Genomic DNA, 21,044 nt, shown 5'->3' on the forward strand with positions numbered 1-21,044 from the left:
TGAAGTCCCTGTGATCTTTCTCCTTTCCATCTATTTGTCACAGAGCCAAGAGAACGTCTTCTGAAAAATGTTTATCCAAAAATTCCCCTATTTATAAGTGTATACCAGTTCCCACTGGTTATAAATCTGATCTGGTCCTATCTTAGGTTTCCACCATTATTCAGACATCACCTTCTGTCATCTATATGCACCTTTCATAAGTGCCCTACACATTACCTTGTCATATACAAGGATGAAATAAAGAAGTTATGATCACCAACAAAATGTACTTCTCAAGGTCTTCTTGGAAGAATTCCTAAGCAAGGTGGTCACAAAGCTGATAATTCTTGGGCACAGTGGCAACTAACAGGGATTAACTGCAATTTAATCAAGTTTTGACAGTTTCATCCTCAACTTGCTTCAAAAATACTAGGTGGATGTCATCTGGTCCCAGGGGTTTATTTATCAGCCACTTTGTCAATCAGGCCTTGAGGACCCAATGATTTACCAGTAGTTGATCTAAAACCTTTAAGCCATCTACTTCTAAAGAGGACAAGTCTTAATATTTCTTCAGGAAAATGTTTCAATTTGATGATATAAAGTTCTGAAACTTCCTGGAAAATTTACATGCAATGTTTTCAGACAAAGAAAATCAAGAATGTAAGGAGTCCTACAAGCCTTGGTCTATTGACTGCTCCTAGAGAAATCAAAGTGCCTTCAGCTAATTGATATTATTGATGCATTTTTCCAACAACCATGAAAATGGCACTGATTGTTAGGAAATCACTTTCAATGTGAAATGCATCACAAATTTTTTCTTTACTGTTATAAGAGTACAAAACATGTGCTCACCATCTTGCTTCAAGTGACTGTAATTCTAAGAATACAATGAGGCTGTCAAAGAGGACTTTTACAGACTAAGAAAAAGATAGAAGTTCCAGTTAAATCTAGAGCAATAACCTGACATAGCTGCAGAGACATCAGCCTTGGACTGTTGGTGAGGCAATGAACCAGAAACTAGGAAGTAGGAAACAAAAAGACAAAATGAAAAGACAGAGTCCAAAACAAAAAAAGAATAAGAGAGAAATAAAGAGAGTAACAGAGAAGGGCAGAGATGGTTAGTACAGAGAGGTACAGAGAAAGAAACACACAGAAAGACAGAGCAAATAACAGAGATACAAAGAGAAAGAGAAATAAAGAGACACAGATTCACAACTATTGAGAAGAAATATCTAAATTTCCTAGTTCTACATGATGAAGTTCAATACTAATTGTAGTCTTTTGATTATTGAACACATTTCTTAGATTCACCCACAACATCAGTTATCAAAAACCTACAGTTATTAAACCATGATATTTTCCATTAGTAAAAAGGAGTCAGAGATTTGCTAAAGGAAAGGAAGGGATGAAATGTGAGCTGGAGAAAGGTGTTTTTTAGAAAGGATACCTGGGTACTATCAACCTACATTATTTCATCATCAAGTCTCCAGGGAACATTATAAATACTTTTAGATTTAAAAAGAAAACCTCTTCCTAGAAGATTTTCCAAAAAATTAAACTAATGTGATCTAAAGGTCTTACTGTACTGAAGGCTACACAAAGCAAATGAAAAGAGACATCATCCCTGCTTCCAGAGCTTTGAAAGTTAGAGGATAAAAATGACAAAGATATATATTACATGAAAACTAAGAACATATAAGTAAAAAGTAAAGATTTTACATTGCATAAGCATAAATCGAAGTGATTATCATAAGATTACGGACGAAGAGGTAACTGGATAATGTTTAAAAAGTAAAAGAGAAGTGGTTTCCTTTCCTCTTGGAGAATATGACAAATTACCCAAATACCTACCTTAACCTCATGACTCATGGACTGACAAGTGGATTTCTGTTTTTAATATCAGATACAAAGCGCTGGGCTAATTATACTCCTTAGTTCATAGCATACCATCTTCATTGGCCTATTCAAGGCAAGTATCTTGTTTTATTTCCTTGTTTTTAATTTATTGATTCTCTCTTATCCCCATTCTTCATTCCTACCTCCAACCTGTGTCCTGGGTAGGCAACCATTCTAAGATATTTTTTGCTTATATGTCTTCTTGTAAAATGTGAACTATAATTCTGAGTGCGTGCAAAAATTGTATGTATATGTATGCAACTGTATTATGTATGTCACTCTACTTTTTACTTTTATTACCCAGCTTTATACATGTAAGATACAACCACGTTGAGATATATATATATATATATATATATATATATATATATATATATATATATATATATTCGTTTGCTATATATATTAGTTTGCTGCTTCCAACTTCTGTATAACATACCCTGAGGAGCATCTACCACATTTTACATGTCTACTCTCCCAGTGATGGACCTCCAGATGGATACTACCCCAAAAAATTAGGCCATAATAATCATCCTTGTTATGCACCCTTAGGGACCTCTGTGACAATTTCTTTGGGAAATATACTAAGGAAGTGAATTATTTGCTCATTGGGTATGAAAATATATTTAAGTGGGCTAAATATTACCAGTTTGCTCTCCAGAATTGTGGCACCATGCTTCATGCTCACCAAGAAATGTATAAGGAAGGGTTCCTATATCACCACAGCACTACCAATGCATTTTATATCTCTGCTGTAAAATGATCTCATTTTTAAAACTTGCATTGTTCTGATTTCTAATGAGTTAAGATCTCTTTACACACTTGTTAGCATTCAGGCTTCCTCTTCTTTAAACTGCTTTTTCAGAGCCTTTGTCCATTTTTCTATTAGGGTTACTGCCTTCTTCTTTTGATTTCCACTAATTCATAGCCTACATATTAATCTCATAATGATTTTAGACAGTGTTAGTATCTTCTCCCATTTTTCCATCTGCCTAACAGCTTTGTGCACGGTATCCTTCATTGAACAGAAATTCTTAATTCTGGTGCAATCAAATTTGGTAATGTTTTCGTCTTGTGGTTTGTGCTTTTTAAGTTGTGTTTGTGTGAGAGTGTAAAGGCACACAGGAGACAGATGTGGTGGCCCTATTCTTGAGGAAACAGCCAAGGGGAAAACAGATATACCTGCAAGATGTGGGCAGAAAGATCCACCATGAGGCTGGGTGAAAAAGAAGGCCATTGGGAAGGTATGACTTAGGACATGACACTGCCACATATTATATGCTGGGTTACCTTGGACAAAGTGCTAAACCTCCCAGAGCCTGCCATCTGTCAAGTGTGAACAACACCTATCCCAAAAGACAATGTAAGTAAAAGAATCTGCACAATCACTAGCGTATAATAGACAGGCTCTCGATAAATGAGTTCCTTTGCCCCCTTCCTCCTCATTTCCAATCCTGATTTGATGCTGAGAGAGGGAATTTGCAACCTGTGACACTTTGGAATCAGATCCTTCCGCTGATCCCACACCTCCAAATTCTAAGTATCATCTGTGGATATAGGCTCCTAAGAGCATTTCTGCTCATACTGCAATTAGATATCAGACAAAGATTAAGCCCTGAAAAAAAAAAAAAAAAAACCAGTGAAAATGCTGTTTTCCTGATGAGACCAAAGGAGGAAAAGAGGACAGGTACAAATAACTAACTATCTGATGATGGGACCTTGGGCGTAAATTAGTTAGCATCTCACTAAGAAATGGATCAAAGTATCGGCTGTAGAATGTCTTCGTTTGGTGGATGTGCTGGGAGTATGCAGGAAGGCTATTTTAGGTTTCCATATGATTAATACAGTGAGATTTTGGAATAAGCTTAAACTGTAGCTTTCTGATCCATGTTGCTGAAGTTTTCAGAAAGAATTGACTGGTAAACAACCTCACTGTGATTTGACTGATGTTCATTTATCCTCCTCTTTCCTATGTGCCTTCACTTCAGATGCAAACCAAAACTTATTGTTATTTGGATATGACAGGGACATAAGGACCTATGGAAATCACATAGGGCTAAAGGAAGCTTGAGTATGAATAAGTCTTGTGGGTTTTTTAATTAAGTTTTTAAATATCCTTTTCAAATGTGTGATATTTATCACAAATCTACCCATCAGGTCAATAGCTATTAATATGCATTTGTATTACATTACTAGGTATAGCACTAAATGAGATACAAAGATAAATAAGATGTGGCTTTTACCCCGGAGGAGGTCACAGTTTCTCAGAAGAGATAACCATCAACTACAGTAAATTGTGATCATTGTATAATATAGGCAAACAAAGTGCTATGAGAATGGAGATGAAAGAACAATTACATTTATTTAGGTTTAGGTTCAAGAAAGACTTTAGAGAAAAGATCCACTTTAAAAGAGTCTTTAAAAATGAGCAGGGATTTTCCAAGTAGAGAAGGGTTAGGTTGGGTTGGGATTAGGGTTGGGTTAGCAGAGCTCCAGGAAGCAGTTTTTAAGTCAAGGAAGTATGAACATGTTCAGGCAAGAGCAGCTAGGACCAAGGTGTGTGGCTAGGCAGGAACTAGACATAAGCCTAGAAGCAGAGCCTGGGGTCACTTTTTTAAAGGTCATAAGAATTTGAACTATACCCTGAACAGTGAAAAGATTTTAAGTAAGGGAGTGACATAATGAGATCTACATTTTACAACGACAATTGAAGCAGCAGTATGGAAATTGATTAAAATGAGACCGGAGTCAGGAGGATCAGTTAGGAAGCGACTCTAACGCTGTAGGCAGGAGATGTTAGGTCCTGAACTCTGATGTGAGAGTGAGAATAGAAAAATGGAGTCATTTGACATTTAAGTCTTGGTGACCAACTGAATGTTGGAGTGAGATAAATGGAAAGACTCAATCATTCAACGAATATTTCTCAACACTTTTCTGTGTATGAAACATTATGTTAAGAGCTAGGGCAGAGTTTCTCAACTTCAGCACTACTGACATTTTAGAATGGATAATTATTTGAGGTAGGGGAAGGGGATGGCTGTTCTGTACACTGTGGGATGTTTAGCAATATTCCTGACCTCCACCCACTAAAGGCGAGCAGCACCCCCTCTCAGTCATGACCATCAGAAATGTGTCCAGACGTTGCCAAATTTCCTCTAGGGAGCAAAATTATCCCCAGTTGAGAACCACTGAAACTGGGATCTCTGATTCTAAGAGGCTTATTATCTGTAGAGAAATGCTTATGACATAAGCAAGCATAGGGTACAAGAAAAGCAGAAAGGAAGAAGTTGTCAATACTTCCTTGGGGATGAGCAAGCATAGGAAAAGTCTCCATAGAAGAGGAGACATTCAAGCTGAATCCTTAAATAAGGGCATTCCTGACAGGGGACAAAAACATGAAAGCAAGATACCATATCAGATACTAGCAGAATTTTGAGGCTCTGAGCCTGAGCACCTGGGCGGTTGGCAATGTCATTAATGAAGATGAGAAACACAGACAAGATGCTGAATTTGTGGGGCTTGCAGGACATCCAGTAGTTCTTGGAAATGCAAGTAGGAAGTCTTCTCCCAGCTCTCCACAGAGAGCTCACAGAGCCCTAACCCGGGCACACAAATAAACTAATACACACTGTAATACTCAAGTGTAGAATTGGAAAGTTTAAAAAAGTTCGCTCTGGTTACAAAAGGAATCTGCTCCATAGCACATGCCTAGGAGAATACTGCTCTTGTGATCTTGTGATCATCTTCACTGATCCCTTGTGGATTCTCAGAAAAACCACAGCCTTTCTAATCTAGAAAGATGTTACGGATTCATATGTCAGCCATCTCTCATTTTATAGGTGACAAAATTAAGGCCCATAGAGATTAAATAACTGGGCCAGAGTCACACAACTAGTAGGTGGCTAAACCAAGGATATGACATGGGTTTCCTGGGAGATGAGATCTGCACCTGTACCTAGAGGTCCCTTTATGCAGACTTTACCCTATCTACTCTGGGAATTTTTCCACACCTGGTCCAGCCTAACTCTCCAGTCTCCTTAGAGCTTAAAATAGCCCAGTTGCCAGACAATTGTTTATCTACCTTGAGCTCCATGGAATGAAGAATGGGGTGAAAGTGAGTTTTGGGACACCACAATAGATTCCAGTGAGTAAAATTCACTTCCCCTGGGTTTTGAAGGGCCCAGGAGCAATCAGTAACTTGGCTCAGCTTTCCCAGGCAGATAGCCAGGGAAGAGCAGGCCCAGTTACAGAAACAAGAAATGAGGATACGAAAGAAAGGAAAATGAGAAAAAATGTCCAAAGGTACAGATACCAGTATAATCTGCAGTATAAGTGCCAGCAATTTTTGAGACAGATCTGCTTCAGTCAAATGGATAAAAACGGAAATCTTATAAATGAAAATAACATTAAAATATCTGTATGTGAGGCAATATAGTCTAATGACTAAAAGCACAAAGTCTGGAGTTTGACAGTTGTTCATACCTGAACTTGGTCTCTCACTAGTTGTGTAACCCTGGGCAAATTACCTAATCTCTTGTAGTCTGGTTTTCTCATTTGTTAAAATCAAAACAAAACAAAACAAACAAGCAAAAATCCCTAGACCTTTAAAGATATTGATAGTTAGGAGGGCTAAAAAGGAAATAAATATGTATATATGCTGGTGTCTAACACAGATTAGTGACAACAGAAGGCAATTAAACAAACTCCTGGTTGACAATATAGAACCCAAGCTGAGGGGTCCCTAACACCTTAGAGGACTCTACCACCTATTCACACAGCCTCAGAGAGACCAAAACTAGCCATCCCAGTGGTACTTCCATAATGGTACAGTGAGAAACTTGTCAGATCTTCCTCCCTACAAAACATTTAACTGGGAAAAAATATTTTTTAAAAATCACTTACAGTCTCTCAAAATTGTCCTAAGGGCATACAGCAAGTGGAGAAACATTCATTCAAGAAAATATACTAAATCTAAGTTAGAATAATGAGAGTCTGTAGCATTTGGCCATAACCTGCTTCCTTCTCCCATCCCCAACTGCATGTTACAGAAACTCTATTATGGCCACTCCACTCCAAGAGGACTAGGTCCCCATTCCTCTACCCAGCCCCTACTTGTATGGTAGAAGCCCTACCCCAAGTATAGCCATGAGAAAACTGGGACCCTGATCACTGCTATCTTAGCTCATTCATAGGCAGAGGTCCCATGCTGGGAGAGGCAAGCTGAAAAGACCAGTAGCTACCACCATCCCCTTCTAGCACCTGCCAGGGATATCACTCTGGGGAAGCAGGCCACTATCACTATGCCTAGCTCCTGGGAACTCCCAGGGAAGAGGCAACCCAGGAGGATGAAGAGCTTTGCAATTCTTAACCAGGGTAGTGACTTTATTTGGAACAGAACATAGAGAATTCCATGCCTAAGGGTGTTGTTGGAAACGATGGAGAGCTTGGTAGAGAACAAGTTAGGGGGTACTGGTAGCTTCATGATACTGCTAACAACAAGCAAAATGGCAGAACAATCAGAAGTTTAACAAAAAGAACCAGGGAGGAAAAAGCGACAAAGGAAAACCCTCCCTGGATCACAATAAACCCTGGGGGTTGGGAAAGCTATCCACATGGTCCTACTTAGGAACAATCAAAAACCGGACATGGGTCAGATTGAAAACATTTTCCAAGCTGCACACAGATCCATCAACAAAGGGCAGAAGCCTCACTGGCACAAGAGGCTTAAGCACAACCTCTAACCAAATACTGGCTGAAAAATAAGCTATTCTGACACAGGGGAAAATATTATTAAGCTAGGCTTAATAGATAGATTGATACAGATTATGCAATCTGAAGAACAGAGAGAAAAAAAGTGGAGAAAAGTGAGCAGAGCCTCAGAGAAACGTGGGACACCTTTAAGTGCACCAACATACTCATAATGGAAGTACCAGAAGGAAAAGAGAACAAAAAAGGGATAGAAAATATATTCATAGTAAAAAAAAGCTGAAAGCCTCCCGAATTGATGAAAAACATTAATCTATACATGAAGCTCAACAACCTCTAAGCAAGATAAAAGCAAAGAAATTCCCACCTACATATGTCAAAATTAAAATGTTGAAAACGAAAAATAAAGATAAAAATCTTGAAATCAGTAAGAGCAAAATGACTTGTCACAAGGAGCATACCTCATTTTATTGTGCTTTGCAGATATTGTGTTTTTTACAAATTGAAGGTTGTGGCAACCCTGTGTTGAGAAAGTCTATTGGTGCCATTTTCCCAACAGCATTATTTTTTAATTAAGGTATGTACATTGTTTTAGACATACTGCTATTACACACTTAATAGACTACGGTATAGTGAAAACATAACTTCTATAAGCACTAGGAAACCAAAAAATTCATGTGACTCGCTTTACTGCAATATTCACTGTATTACAGTGGTCTGGAACCAAACAAAATATCTCCAAGGTATGCCTGTACACGGGAATTCCAATAATATTAACAGCTAACTTCTCATCAAAAACAATGGAAGCCAGAGGACAATGGAATGACAAATTCAATGTGTTGGAAGTAAAAAGCTGTGAATCAAGAATCTTATATCCAGTAAAAGTGTGTTCCAAAAATGAAGATTAAATAAAGAACTAAATATGGATGAAAGCTTAGAGAATTCTCTGCTAGCGGACAGGCTTTGAAAAACAAACAAAGAAACTAAACAGAGTTCTTCAGGCAGAAAGCAAATGACACCAAACAATAATTTGAATCCTTACCCTCACACAAAAAAAATAATTGTAAGTGAATACTATAAATAACTGTATGCCAAAAAAATTACATAATTTATATAAAATTAATAAATTCCTAGAAAGACACAAACTACTAAAACTGACTCAAAAAGAAATAGAAAATCTGAATAGACCTATACCAAGGAAAAATATTGAAGTAATAATTAACAATCTTCCCACAAAGAAAATCCCAGAACCAGATGGTTTCACTAGTGAATGCTACCAAAAACTTAAAGAATTAATACCAATCTTTCACAAACTCTTCTGAAAAACAGAAGACAACATAATACTTTTCAACGTATTCTTTGAGGCCAGAATTACCCTGACACCAAACCAGACAAAGACATCACACAAAGAAAATAAAACTACAGGCCAACATCCCTTATGAATATACATGTAAAACTGCTCAACAAAATACTAGTAAACTGAATTCAGTAACATATAAAAAAAGATTATACACCATAACCAAATGGGATTTATCCCAGGAATGCAAGGTTGGTTTAACATCTGAAAATCAATTAATGAAATACATCCAGTTCAATGGGGAAAGAATAGTGTTTTCAACAAATGATGCTGAGACAACTGAATGACCACAGCAAAAGAAAAAAGTTGGATTCCTACCTCACACCTAAAATTAACTCACAGACCTAAATGTAAGAGCTAAAATTATAAAACTCTTAGAAGAATAAATAAAACTCTTAGGAATAAATCTTTGTGACCTTGGTTTAGGCAATGGTTTCTTAGATATAACACCAAAAGCACAAGCAACAGAAAAAAATTAGATAAATTGCGCTAATTCAAAATTAAAGACGTTTCTGCAGCAAATACTACCATGGAGAAAGTTTTAAAAAAAAAATCCATAGAATGGGAAAGAACCTTAGTAAATCACACTGATAAGAGACTTGCAACCAGAATAATGAAGAGCTTTTACAATTCAATAATAAAAATTCAAATAGCACAATTAAAAACTGGCCAAAGGATTCGAGTATACATTTCTCTGAAAAAGATACACAAATGACAAATAAGAACATGGAAGGATGCTCAACATCATTAGTCATTAGAGAAGTGCAAATAAAAACCACAATGAATATCACGTCGTACCCACTAAGGCAGCTGTAACCAAAAAGACAGATAACAAGTGTTGACAAGTATGTGTAAAAATTAGAAAACATCAGTGAAAATGTATAATGGTGCAGTCACTTTGGAAAACAGTTTGGCAGTTCCTCTGAAAGTTAAACATGGAGTTATTATATAACCAAGCAATTCCACTCCTTGGTATATACCCAAGAGAAATGAAAATACATGTACATACAAAGACTCATGCATGAATGTTTATAGCAGCATTATTCATAATAGCCAAAAGGTGGGAAAAAAAAACAAATGTTCATCAACTGATCTATGAATAAATAAAATACGGTATATCTGTAAAATGGGAAATTATTCAACAATAAAAATGAATTAAGCACTGATACATGCTACAACATGGATGAATCTGGAACACATGCTACATGAAAGAAGCCAGTCACCAAAGAAAATATAGTGTATTATTCCATTCATGTGAAATATCCAGAATAGGCAAATCCGTAAAGACAGAAAGCAAATTAGTGGCTAACTAGGGCTTAGGAGGGTGGTAGGAAAGGGATGGAGCATGACTGCTAATAAATATAAAGTTTCTTTTGGGGGTGATGAAATGTTGTCTGATTAGATAGTGGTGGTGGTTGCACAATTCTGTGAATATATTAAAAACCACTGACGTGCACGTTTCAAATGGGTGAATATTATGGTATGTGAATTATATCTCAATAAAGTGGTTTGCTCTTTGATTTTTGGGGTTTTTTCGCTGGGCCACGAGGCATGCGGGATCTTAGTTCCCTGACCAGGGATTGAACTCTTCCGTACCCCCTGCAGTGGAAGGGCAGAGTCTTAACCACTGGACCCCCAGAGAAGTCCCGATATCTCAATAAAGATGTTTTTAAAAAGCTGACCATCTGCTTCTCTACTGGGTGTTTCTCTTGGCATTAGAGAAGGCCAAAAGTTTCTATAAACTTTTTAGAGAAGCTCAACTAGCTTTTTTTTATAAACTAAAGTTGACCCTTGAACAATGCAGGTTTTAACTGCACAGGTCCATCCACTTATACGTGGATTTTTTTTCAACAGTAAATACAACAGTACTACATGATCTACGGCTAGTGAATACGCAGATGCAGAAACTCACAGATACAGAAGAAGCAAACAGTATATATGGAAGGCTGACTGTAAGTTATACACAGATTTTCAACTGCATGGAGGGTTGGTGCCCCAACTCTCGTGTTGTTCAAGGACCAACTGTAGTTCCTTTGCCATAGGAATATAGTCTGTGAACACATGCATAGTCCATGAATAGTCCAATACCAACTGATAGCTCACTGTTGACTGGTTTTATATCCCTCATCTAAGCATTTACATTGTCTGATGAGGCTGAGCCAGAGTGCTGATAAGTAAAGATAGAACTCCACCCTAGACAACCCCTTGCATTAGAGACCTCAGGTTCTGTAAGAATAATTACCTCAAATCAATTCAATGTGCAAGGCTCTGTCCCGTATTTCATTAATTCTAAGAAATTCTGTACACTGAGGCCACTTGGAAGAAGTCATAGTTTTTATAACCTATTTACATATATCTCAATTTTCTACAGAATGATACTAATGTTATACTAGATAGAAATTATTAAGTGATACAGTTCATAAGTATCATGGACCAATAGCTGTAGATGCTTCATTTTAAAAAGTGACACTTTCAGAAAAGAAAGAGAGAAAAAAAGGAAGAAAAAAGGAGTATAAGAGTAAAGAACTCAAGCCAATGGAATGCAAAATGATTATATCTTCCTTTTTATCACCCAATTATAATATGAATCATGCACACTATAATCAGTTATGTCACATGGCATTAGTTTTAATAAAGAACACAGCAAATTGACTTGAAAAGGCAAATAATACCTTCTGGGGGCGTCCCAGTGCTGCCGCCAAGACCCAAAACTGCCATCTTGTGAATTCTCGGCTCCAGCATCACAGCAGATTCTTCTCCCCTTTCCCAGTGGGGTATTTTGACAGGCTCCAGGTGGACATTCTCCAGCCCATCTTCCTGCAGGTTTTGGTGCATGATTTGTATAGCTTTTTCTAGGCTCTTGGAACCACTGAGTCTGGGTCCAACAGTATCAACCAGAAGTGCCAGTCGCTCATAGGATCTGTTCTGGGCTTTACCGTAAACAGCAAGGTTGATGATTGCTTTAGCAACATCTCCATAGCAGGCTATTTCTTCTTTTATTTCTTGAAAAGTCCTCTGAGAGATGCCATTCCCATATACAGCTTTCCCAGAGTTCAGGGATAAAAGGTGAACAACACCAACAAATACGAAGACATGGAACTTCATTTTTTTTCCCAGTCTGTTTTCTTCCTAAAATAATCTAGGTAAGTAAGAAATATGTGTTAAGGGAAAAGAATCTCACAGCCATCTGCCCGTAACCCAGGGACTGCTTTTCATACAGGATTCCCCTTCCCTTCTCAACTGTTGCCCAATTTCTACCATCAAATTCAGGCACCATAACTCCCAGGAATGAAGAAAAAAAGAGGCAATGATTGGCCTTATTGACAAGGTAGCATGTATTAAAACCACAAAATCACATGTTACCTAGCAATCAGTTTAAAATATGATAAAAGATTAAAATAAGAAGATAACTACGAAAGAGAGGAAGAAATAGAGGTAGCAGTGATAGGGCTAGGGCAGTGTTATCTGCTACCCCTTCTTGTAAACATAGTATGATCCAAATGTGTTTCAGAATTCCCTCTACCTGATATGCTCTCTCCTGTTTGCCTATTGAACTTATCCTTCGAGGCCCTTTCAGAGACGTCACCTCTTCTTGATGCTCTCCCTAACCCCACCCCTTCCACATTTAATCCTCACAACAGTTCTATGAAACAGTTTCTTATTATTGCCTTCATTTTAGAACTGAGGATCCTGGGGTAGCAAGAGATTAAGTAACTTGCCAAAGACACACAAAGGCTTTCCAGCTCTAGAGACCACCTTGTAAACAGTGCTAAAAGTATGTTTGTGGACCCATGCCAGTCCACGATTGTTTTTCACTAGTCTACGAAAGACAAACACAAAGATTAAGAGTAAACATATTCAGTAATGTGCAACACAGTAGCCAACAGTCCAATGTGGTTATTACAATTAAATTAAATAATCAGCTTCTCAGCCATACTAGCTGCATTTCAAATGCTCAATAGCCACATGAGCTAGTGGCTGTTGTATTGGGCAGCACAGAAAGAACATTTCTATCATATAGAAAGTTCTGTTGAATAGCACTGGCTTAGACACCTTTATAGATAACTGATAGAACAACTATACATTTGTCAAATCTAATGACTAAAAACTGATGCTTCATTTTACTTTTCTACTTCATTATTATATTTTTCAAAAGTATCAGTCTGCAACAAATTCTAAGTTTAAAAATCTGGTCCTTCACCACAGATAATTTGAGAAGCACGGTCATAAACTACTATATTATAAGTATAAACTCCAAATTCAGGCAGCATACAAGGCCTTTCAAAATGTGGTTCCAACAGCCACTTCAACCTCATCTCTCCACCTGCCCGTCTAGAGTGAACACATATTCATTCTCATTCTCATTTCTTCTCTCTCTCCCTCTCTCTCCCTTTCTCTCTCTCTCACAGGCACACATACATAGCACTTGAAATGTGGCTAGTCCAAATTGAGATGTTTTATACATGTAAAATATACACCTGATTTGATCTTTAAAATCAACTACTTCATACTTAAGTATAAAAAAACACAAATATTTCAGATATATTAGATTAAATAAAATACATTATTATTAATCTCAACTATTTCTTTTTACTTTTTAATATAGCTATTAGAAATTTTTAACTTACATAATATTTATATTTATATTGGACAGTAATGTTCTAGCTGCACTGAACTGGACCCTATTCTTCAAATACCCAGGCCCTTTTATAACTCTGGGTCTCTACATATGTTCATTCCCTTTTATTGCAAGGCCCTTCTCTTCACCCTGGCAAACGTCTATAATGAGAATGCATTAAAAATCACCTCTTCTGTGAAGCCTCACCAAACAATACCCCAGAGGTACGTGCACCATTTTCTGTGTTTCTACCATAATTAACTATATTATCAACAAATATATTTGTTTATAAATCTGTCTCTCCTGCTCTCAAAGTCAAATAGGGTAAATTATTCATCATTGTACCCATATATAGGCACTCTATACCTTTTTAAGAAGGAATGAATAAGCATTTAATCTCTCTAGGTCTCACCTCCGTAGAGTATAAGAGTACTTATCTTGCCTCTTTCACAAAGAAGCTGTAGGAATTTAAAACTTGCGATCATATTTAAAGTATTTTGAAAAACTATAAAAACTATACATTGCTGCTGCTTTCTTTTTTATTATAACTACAGTTGACCCTTGAGTGACACAGGTCTGAACTTCCCAGGTCCACTTCTACACAGGTTTTTTTCCCATAAATACTACAGTACTATAAGATCCGAGGTTGGCTGAATCCGTGGATGCAGAACCGGATATGGAGCGCTGACAATGGGACTTCAGCATCCACAGAGGATCCTGGAACCAATACCCCTCCTTGTTCAAGGGTCAATGCATAGATTTTTCGTTTCTACAGTCACTATACTGATGCTTGTTTTAAAAGCTAAATTTTATTAAGCAATCAAAATATTTCACCAGATTGCAATTTATTCTTGAAAGTACATTTGTCAAATATATTTGGGAAAATGTTCTTGGGGCAAAAAAAGAAAAAAAGGTAAATAAGCCATCTATTAATTGACACTAAACACAAGTATCTACTTCTCATTAAAAGTTCTCTAAGTCTTCTGCAAACATTAATCAACGATTTCATAATACATTTTTAGTGATGGATTAGAATCATATTATGACAACATTGTAGAGATACAGGAGAGCTTAGGGATCCCTAGTCCATATCCTTGTTTCGTAGAAAGTTAATCAAGGCCTGCGTTGTGATTCCCAGGCAGCAGACAAACCAGCAACTACAATTAACCAGGTAAGTGGACCAGCTAGCACATACTTTCTAAAGGATTAAGAATAGTTTTCTTCTAGGAAACTATATGCATTTACATATAATAGAAATTCAATGAAGGATACCCAAATGCAGTCTGAGAAGCGAATACCTAGAATAAAATATATGTATACAGAGTAGCATTGGAACAAAGAGAAGAAAAAAGGGGATCATGAAAAGCTATAGAGAAGACATAACATCTCAGGACAGGCTCAAGAAATGGCTCTGCAGGCAGAAAAGAGTGAATGGTATCCCTCAGAGCACCACTAGAACATCATCTGTACGTCACATCCTGGTTAAAAGATATGTCCAGAAAATAACAGTGCCTGAGTCTATCATCTTTACATCTTTTTGCGTATACGTCTATTGAATTAACACATAACACATCATTTTGATAATAACATTTAACGCTTCTTAACACGGTCAGTTAAATTAATTTTGACACTAAAAAATGATATAATTACTTTAAAACAGAATTCGGTATCTGCGAGTGTTGTTCTGAGTATCTTAACTACACTGTTTCTTCAAATCCCACAAATGCAATAAGTGCTTATTTTTAAAAGTAGGTTAATTTAAAAGGTGATGGTTTGTTACCTTTCAATGGATCAGTTTTTCCCTGAGTATAGAGTTTACTGAGATCAAAGGCACAAAACAATGCATTACATGAGAAATCACCTAGAACATGTGACACAAGTAAACACTAAATACATGTTAGTTGACTCTAAACCTAGTTTTCTCTGGAATATAATCTCAAAATTACCTATGTAATTCTTGGCTAGAATGCATAATGATATATCTCTCCAATGGAGCACTACAAGAACCTTTTTTTATTATTATTATTTTTAGAAAGGTATATTAGTCCAACTAAGATGTGTTTTCAGTAATAAATAGTAGAAAATAATAATTATAACTAACAGTCTATATTTGAGGAGGTAATAAAAATGAAACAAGATATTGCTATATCAAATTCCACTCAAGAAAAAAACAAAACATAATATGTAATTTAAAAACACAGGGGGGTCTGGGTAAGATGGCAGAAGAGTAAGACGCGGAGATCACCTTCCTTCCCACAGATACATTAGAAATACATCTACACGTGGAACTGCTCCTACAGAACACCCACTGAACGCTGGCAGAAGACGTCAGACCTCCCAAAAGGCAAGAAACTCCCCCCGTACTTGGGTAGGGCAAAAGAAAAAAGAAATAACAGAGACAAAAGAATAGGGACGGGACCCGCACCAGTGGGAGGGAGCCGTGAAGTAGGAAAGGTTTCCACACACTAGGAAGCCCCTTCGCGGGCGGAGACTGTGGGGGCAGAGGGGGGAAGCTTCAGAGCCACGGAGGAGAGCGCAGCCACAGGGGTGCGGAGGGCAAAGCGGAGAGATTCCCGCACAGAGGACTGGTGCCGAGCAGCACTCACCAGCCCAAGAGGCTTGTCTGCTCACCCGCCGAGGCGGGCAGGGCTGGGAGCTGAGGCTCGGGATTCGGTCGGATCGCAGGGAGAGGACTGGGGTTGGCGGTGTGAACACAGCCTGAAGGGGCTAGTGCGCCACAGCTAGCCGGGAGGGAGTCCGGGAAAAAGTCTGCAGCTGCCGAAGAGGCAAGAGACTTTTTCTTGCCCCTTTGTTTCCTGGTGCGCAAGGAGAGGGGATTCAGAGCGCCACCTAAATGAGCTCCAGAGACGGGCGTGAGCCGCGGCTATCAGCGCGGACCCCAGAGAGATGGGCGTGAGACGCTAAGGCTGCTGCTGCCACCACCAAGAAGCCTGTGTGCGAGCACAGGTCACTCTCCACACCACCCCTCCCAGGAGCCGGTGCAGCCCGCCACTGCCAGGCTCCCGTGATCCAGGGACAACTTCCCTGGGAGAACGCACGGTGCACCTCAGGCTGCTGCAACGTCACGCCGGCCTCTGCCGCCGCAGGCTCGCCCCGCATCCGTACTCCTCCCTCCGCCCAGCCTGAATAAGCCAGAGCCCCCGAAGCAGCTGCTCCTTTAACCCCGTCCTGTGTGAGCGAAGAACAGACGCCCTCAGGCGACCTACACGCAGAGGCGGGTCCAAATCCAAAGCTGAACCCCGGGAGCTGTACGAACAAAGAAGAGAAAGGGAAATTTCTCCCAGCAGCCTCAGAAGCAGCAGATTAAAGCTCCACAAACAACCTGATGTACCTGCATCTGTTGAATACCTGAATAGACAATGAATCATCCCAAATTCAGGAGGTGGACCTTGGGGAGCAGGATATATTAGTTTTTCCCCTTTTCCTTTTTTTGTGAGTGTATATGTGTATGCTTCAGGGTGAGATTTTGTCTGTATAACTTTGCTTTCACCATTTGTCCTAGGGTTCGGTCCGTCCATTTTTGTTTTGTTTTGTTTTTACTTAAAAATTTTTTTTCTTAATAATATTTTTCTTATTTTTAATTTTAAAAAATTAAAAAAAAATTTTTTTCCTAATAATTTTTTTCTTATTTTCGTTATAAAAATTAATAAATTTATTTTTAAAAATTAAAAAAAATTTTTTCTTAATAATTTTTTTCTTCTTTTTTATTATAATAGCTTTATTTTATTTTGTTTTATTTTATTTTATCCTATTGCTTTCTTTCTATTTTTTCTCCCTTTTATTCTGAGCCATGTGGATGAAAGGCTCTTGGTGCTCCAGCCAGGCATTAGGGCTGTGCCTCTGAGGTGGGAGAGCCCACTTCAGGACACTGGTCCACAAGAGACCTCCCAGCTCCATGTAATACCAAACGGCGAAAATCTCTCAGAGATCTCCATCTCAACATCAAGACCCAGCTTCACTCAGCGACCAGCAAGCTAGAATGCTGGACACCCTATGCCAAACAACTTGCAAGACAGGAACAGAGCCCCATCCATTAGCAGAGAGGCTGCCTAAAATCATAATAAGGCCACAGACACCCCAAAACACACCACCAGACGTGGACGTGCCCACCAGAAAGATAAGATCCAGCCTCATCCACCAGAACACAGGCACTAGTCCCCTCCACCAGGAAGCCTACACAACCCACTGAACCAACCCTAGCCACTGGGGACAGATACCAAAAACAACGGAAACTACGAACCTGCAGCCTGTGAAAAGGAGACCCCAAACACAGTAAGATAGGCAAAATGAGAAGACAGAAAAACACATAGCAGATGAAGGAGCAGGGTCAAAACACACCAGACCTAACAAATGAAGAGGAAATAGGTAGTCTACCTGAAAAAGAATTCAGAATAATGATAGTAAACATGATCCAAAATCTTGGAAATAGAATAGACAAAATGCAAGAAACATTTAACAAGGACATAGAAGAACTAAAGAGGAACCAAGCAACAATGAAAAACACAATAAATGAAATTAAAAATACTCTAGATGGGATCAATAGCAGAATAATTGAGGCAGAAGAATGGGTAAGTGACCTGGAAGATAAAATAGTGGAAATAACTACTGCAGAGCAGAATAAAGAAAAAAGAATGAAAAGAATGGAGGACAGTCTCAGAAACCTCTGGGACAACATTAAACGCACCAACATTCGAATTATAAGGGTCCCAGAAGAAGAAGAGAAAAAGAAAGGGACTGAGAAAATATTTGAAGAGATTATAGTTGAAAACTTCCCTAATATGGGAAAGGAAATAGTTAATCAAGTCCTGGAAGCACAGAGAGTCCCATACAGGATAAACCCAAGGAGAAACACGCCAAGACACACATTAATCAAACTATCAAAAATTAAATATAAAGAAAACATATTAAAAGCAGCAAGGGAAAAACAACAAATAACACACAAGGGAATCCCCATAAGGTTAACAGCTGATCTTTCAGCAGAAACTCTGCAAGCCAGAAGGGAGTGGCAGGATATACTTAAAGTCATGAAGGAGAAAAACCTACAACCAAGATTACTCTACCCAGCAAGGATCTCATTCAGATTTGATGGAGAAATTAAAATCTTTACAGACAAGCAAAAGCTGAGAGAGTTCAGCACCACCAAACCAGCTTTACAACAAATGCTAAAGGAACTTCTCTAGGCAAGAAACACAAGAGAAGGAAAACACCTACAATAACAAACCCAAAATATTTAAGAAAATGGGAATAGGAACATACATATTGATAATTACCCTAAATGTAAATGGATTAAATGCTCCCACCAAAAGACACAGGCTGGCTGAATGGATACAAAAACAAGACCCATATATATGCTGTCTACAAGAGACCCACTTCAGACCTAGAGACCCATACAGACTGAAAGTGAGGGGATGGAAAAAGATACTCCATGCAAATGGAAATCAAAAGAAAGCTGGAGTAGCAATTCTCATATCAGACAAAATAGACTTTAAAATAAAGACTATTACAAGAGACAAAGAAGGACACTATATAATGATCAAGGGATCAATCCAAGAAGAAGGTTTAACAATTGTAAATATTTATACACCCAACATAGGAGCACCTCAATACATAAGGCAGTTACTAACAGCCATAAATGGGGAAATCGACAGTAACACAATCATAGTAGGGGACTTTAACACCCCACTTTCACCAATGAACAGATCATCCGAAATGAAAATAAATAAGGAAACACAAGCTTTAAATGATACATTAAACAAGATGGACTTAATTGATATTTATAGGACATTCCACCAGAAAACAACAGAATACACATTTTTCTCAAGTGCTCATGGAACATTCTCCAGGATAGATCATATCTTGGGTCACAAATCAAGCCTTGGTAAATTTAAGAAAATTAAAATCCTATCAAGTATCTTTTCCGACCACAACGCTATGAGACTAGATATCAATTACAGGAAAAGATCTGTAAAAAATACAAACACATGGAGGCTACACAATACACTACTTAATAACGAAGTGATCACTGAAGAAATCAAAGGGGAAATCAAAAAATACCTAGAAACAAATGACAATGGAGACACGACGACCCAAAACCTATGGGATGCAGCAAAAGCAGTTCTAAGAGGGAAGTTATAGCAATACAAGCTTACATCAAGAAACAGGAAACATCTCGAATAAACAACCTAACCTTGCACCTAAAGCAATAAGAGAAAGAAGAACAAAACAACCCCATAGTTAGCAGAAGGAAAGAAATCATAAAGATAAAATCAGAAATAAATGAAAAAGAAATGAAGGAAACGATCGCAAAGATCAATAAAACTAAAAGCTGGCTCTTTGGGAAGATAAACAAAATTGATAAATCATTAGCCAGACTCATCAAGAAAAAGAGGGAGAGGACTCAAATCAATAAAATTAGAGGGCTTCCCTGGTGGCGCAGTGGTTGAGAATCTGCCTGCCAATGCAGGGGACACAGGTTCGAGCCCTGGTCTGGGAAGATCCCACATGCCACGGAGCAACTGAGCCCGTGAGCCACAACTACTGAGCCTGTGCTCCGCAACAAGAGAGGCCGCGACAGTGAGAGGCCCACGCACAGCGATGAAGAGTGGCCCCCGCTAAAAATAAAACATAAAAAATAAAAAAAATTAAAAATAAAATTAGAAATGAAAAAGGAGAAGTTACAACAGACACTGCAGAAATACAAAGCATCCTAAGAGACTACTACAAGCAACTCTATGCCAATAAAATGGACAACCTGGAAGAAATGGACAAATTCCTAGAAATGCACAACCTTCCAAGACTGAACCAGGAAGAAATAGAAAATATGAACAGACCAATCACAACCACTGAAATTGAAACTGTGATTAAAAACCTTCCAACAAACAAAAACCCAAGACCAGATGGCTTCACAGGCGAATTCTATCAAACATTTAGAGAAGAGCTAACACCTATCCTTCTCAAACTCTTCCAAAATATTGCAAAGGGAGGAACACTCCCCAACTCATTCTACGAGGCCACCATCACCCTGATACCAAAACCAGACAAAGATGTCACAAAGAAAGAAAACTACAGGCCAATATCACTGATGAACATAGATGCAAAAATCCTCAACAAAATACTAGCAAACAGAATCCAACAGCACATTAAAAGGATTATACACCATGATCAAGTGGGGTTTATCCCAGGAATGCAAGGATTCTTCAATATACGCAAATCAAACAACGTGATACATCATATTAACAAACTGAAGGAGAAAAACCATATGATCATCTGAATAGATGCAGAGAAAGTTTTTGACAAAATTCAACACCCATTTATGATAAAAACCCTACAGAAAGTAGGCATAGAGAGAACTTTTCTCAACATAATAAAGGCCATATATGACAAACCCACAGCCAACATTGTCCTCAATGGTGAAAAACTGAAACCATTTCCACTAAAATCAGGAACAAGACAAGGTTGCCCACTCTC

At 38.2% G+C, this 21,044-nt stretch overlaps 1 protein-coding gene across 5 annotated transcripts in view; it reads right to left on the minus strand.

Annotated features, from left to right (window-relative positions):
* Positions 1-21,044, minus strand: part of CPQ (carboxypeptidase Q) — a 498,122-nt gene that overhangs the window by 374,636 nt on the left and 102,442 nt on the right. For all 5 annotated transcript variants that reach the window (XM_036830877.1, XM_036830874.1, XM_036830876.1 and 2 more), the window contains exon 2: positions 11,611-12,077. In XM_036830877.1, the coding sequence (XP_036686772.1) occupies positions 11,611-12,043 (433 nt within the window). In that variant the 5' untranslated portion in view covers positions 12,044-12,077. The remainder of the gene's footprint in view (positions 1-11,610; positions 12,078-21,044) is intronic.

This window comes from Balaenoptera musculus, chromosome 17 (genome assembly GCF_009873245.2).
Source record: "Balaenoptera musculus isolate JJ_BM4_2016_0621 chromosome 17, mBalMus1.pri.v3, whole genome shotgun sequence".
Lineage (NCBI taxonomy): Eukaryota > Metazoa > Chordata > Mammalia > Artiodactyla > Balaenopteridae > Balaenoptera > Balaenoptera musculus.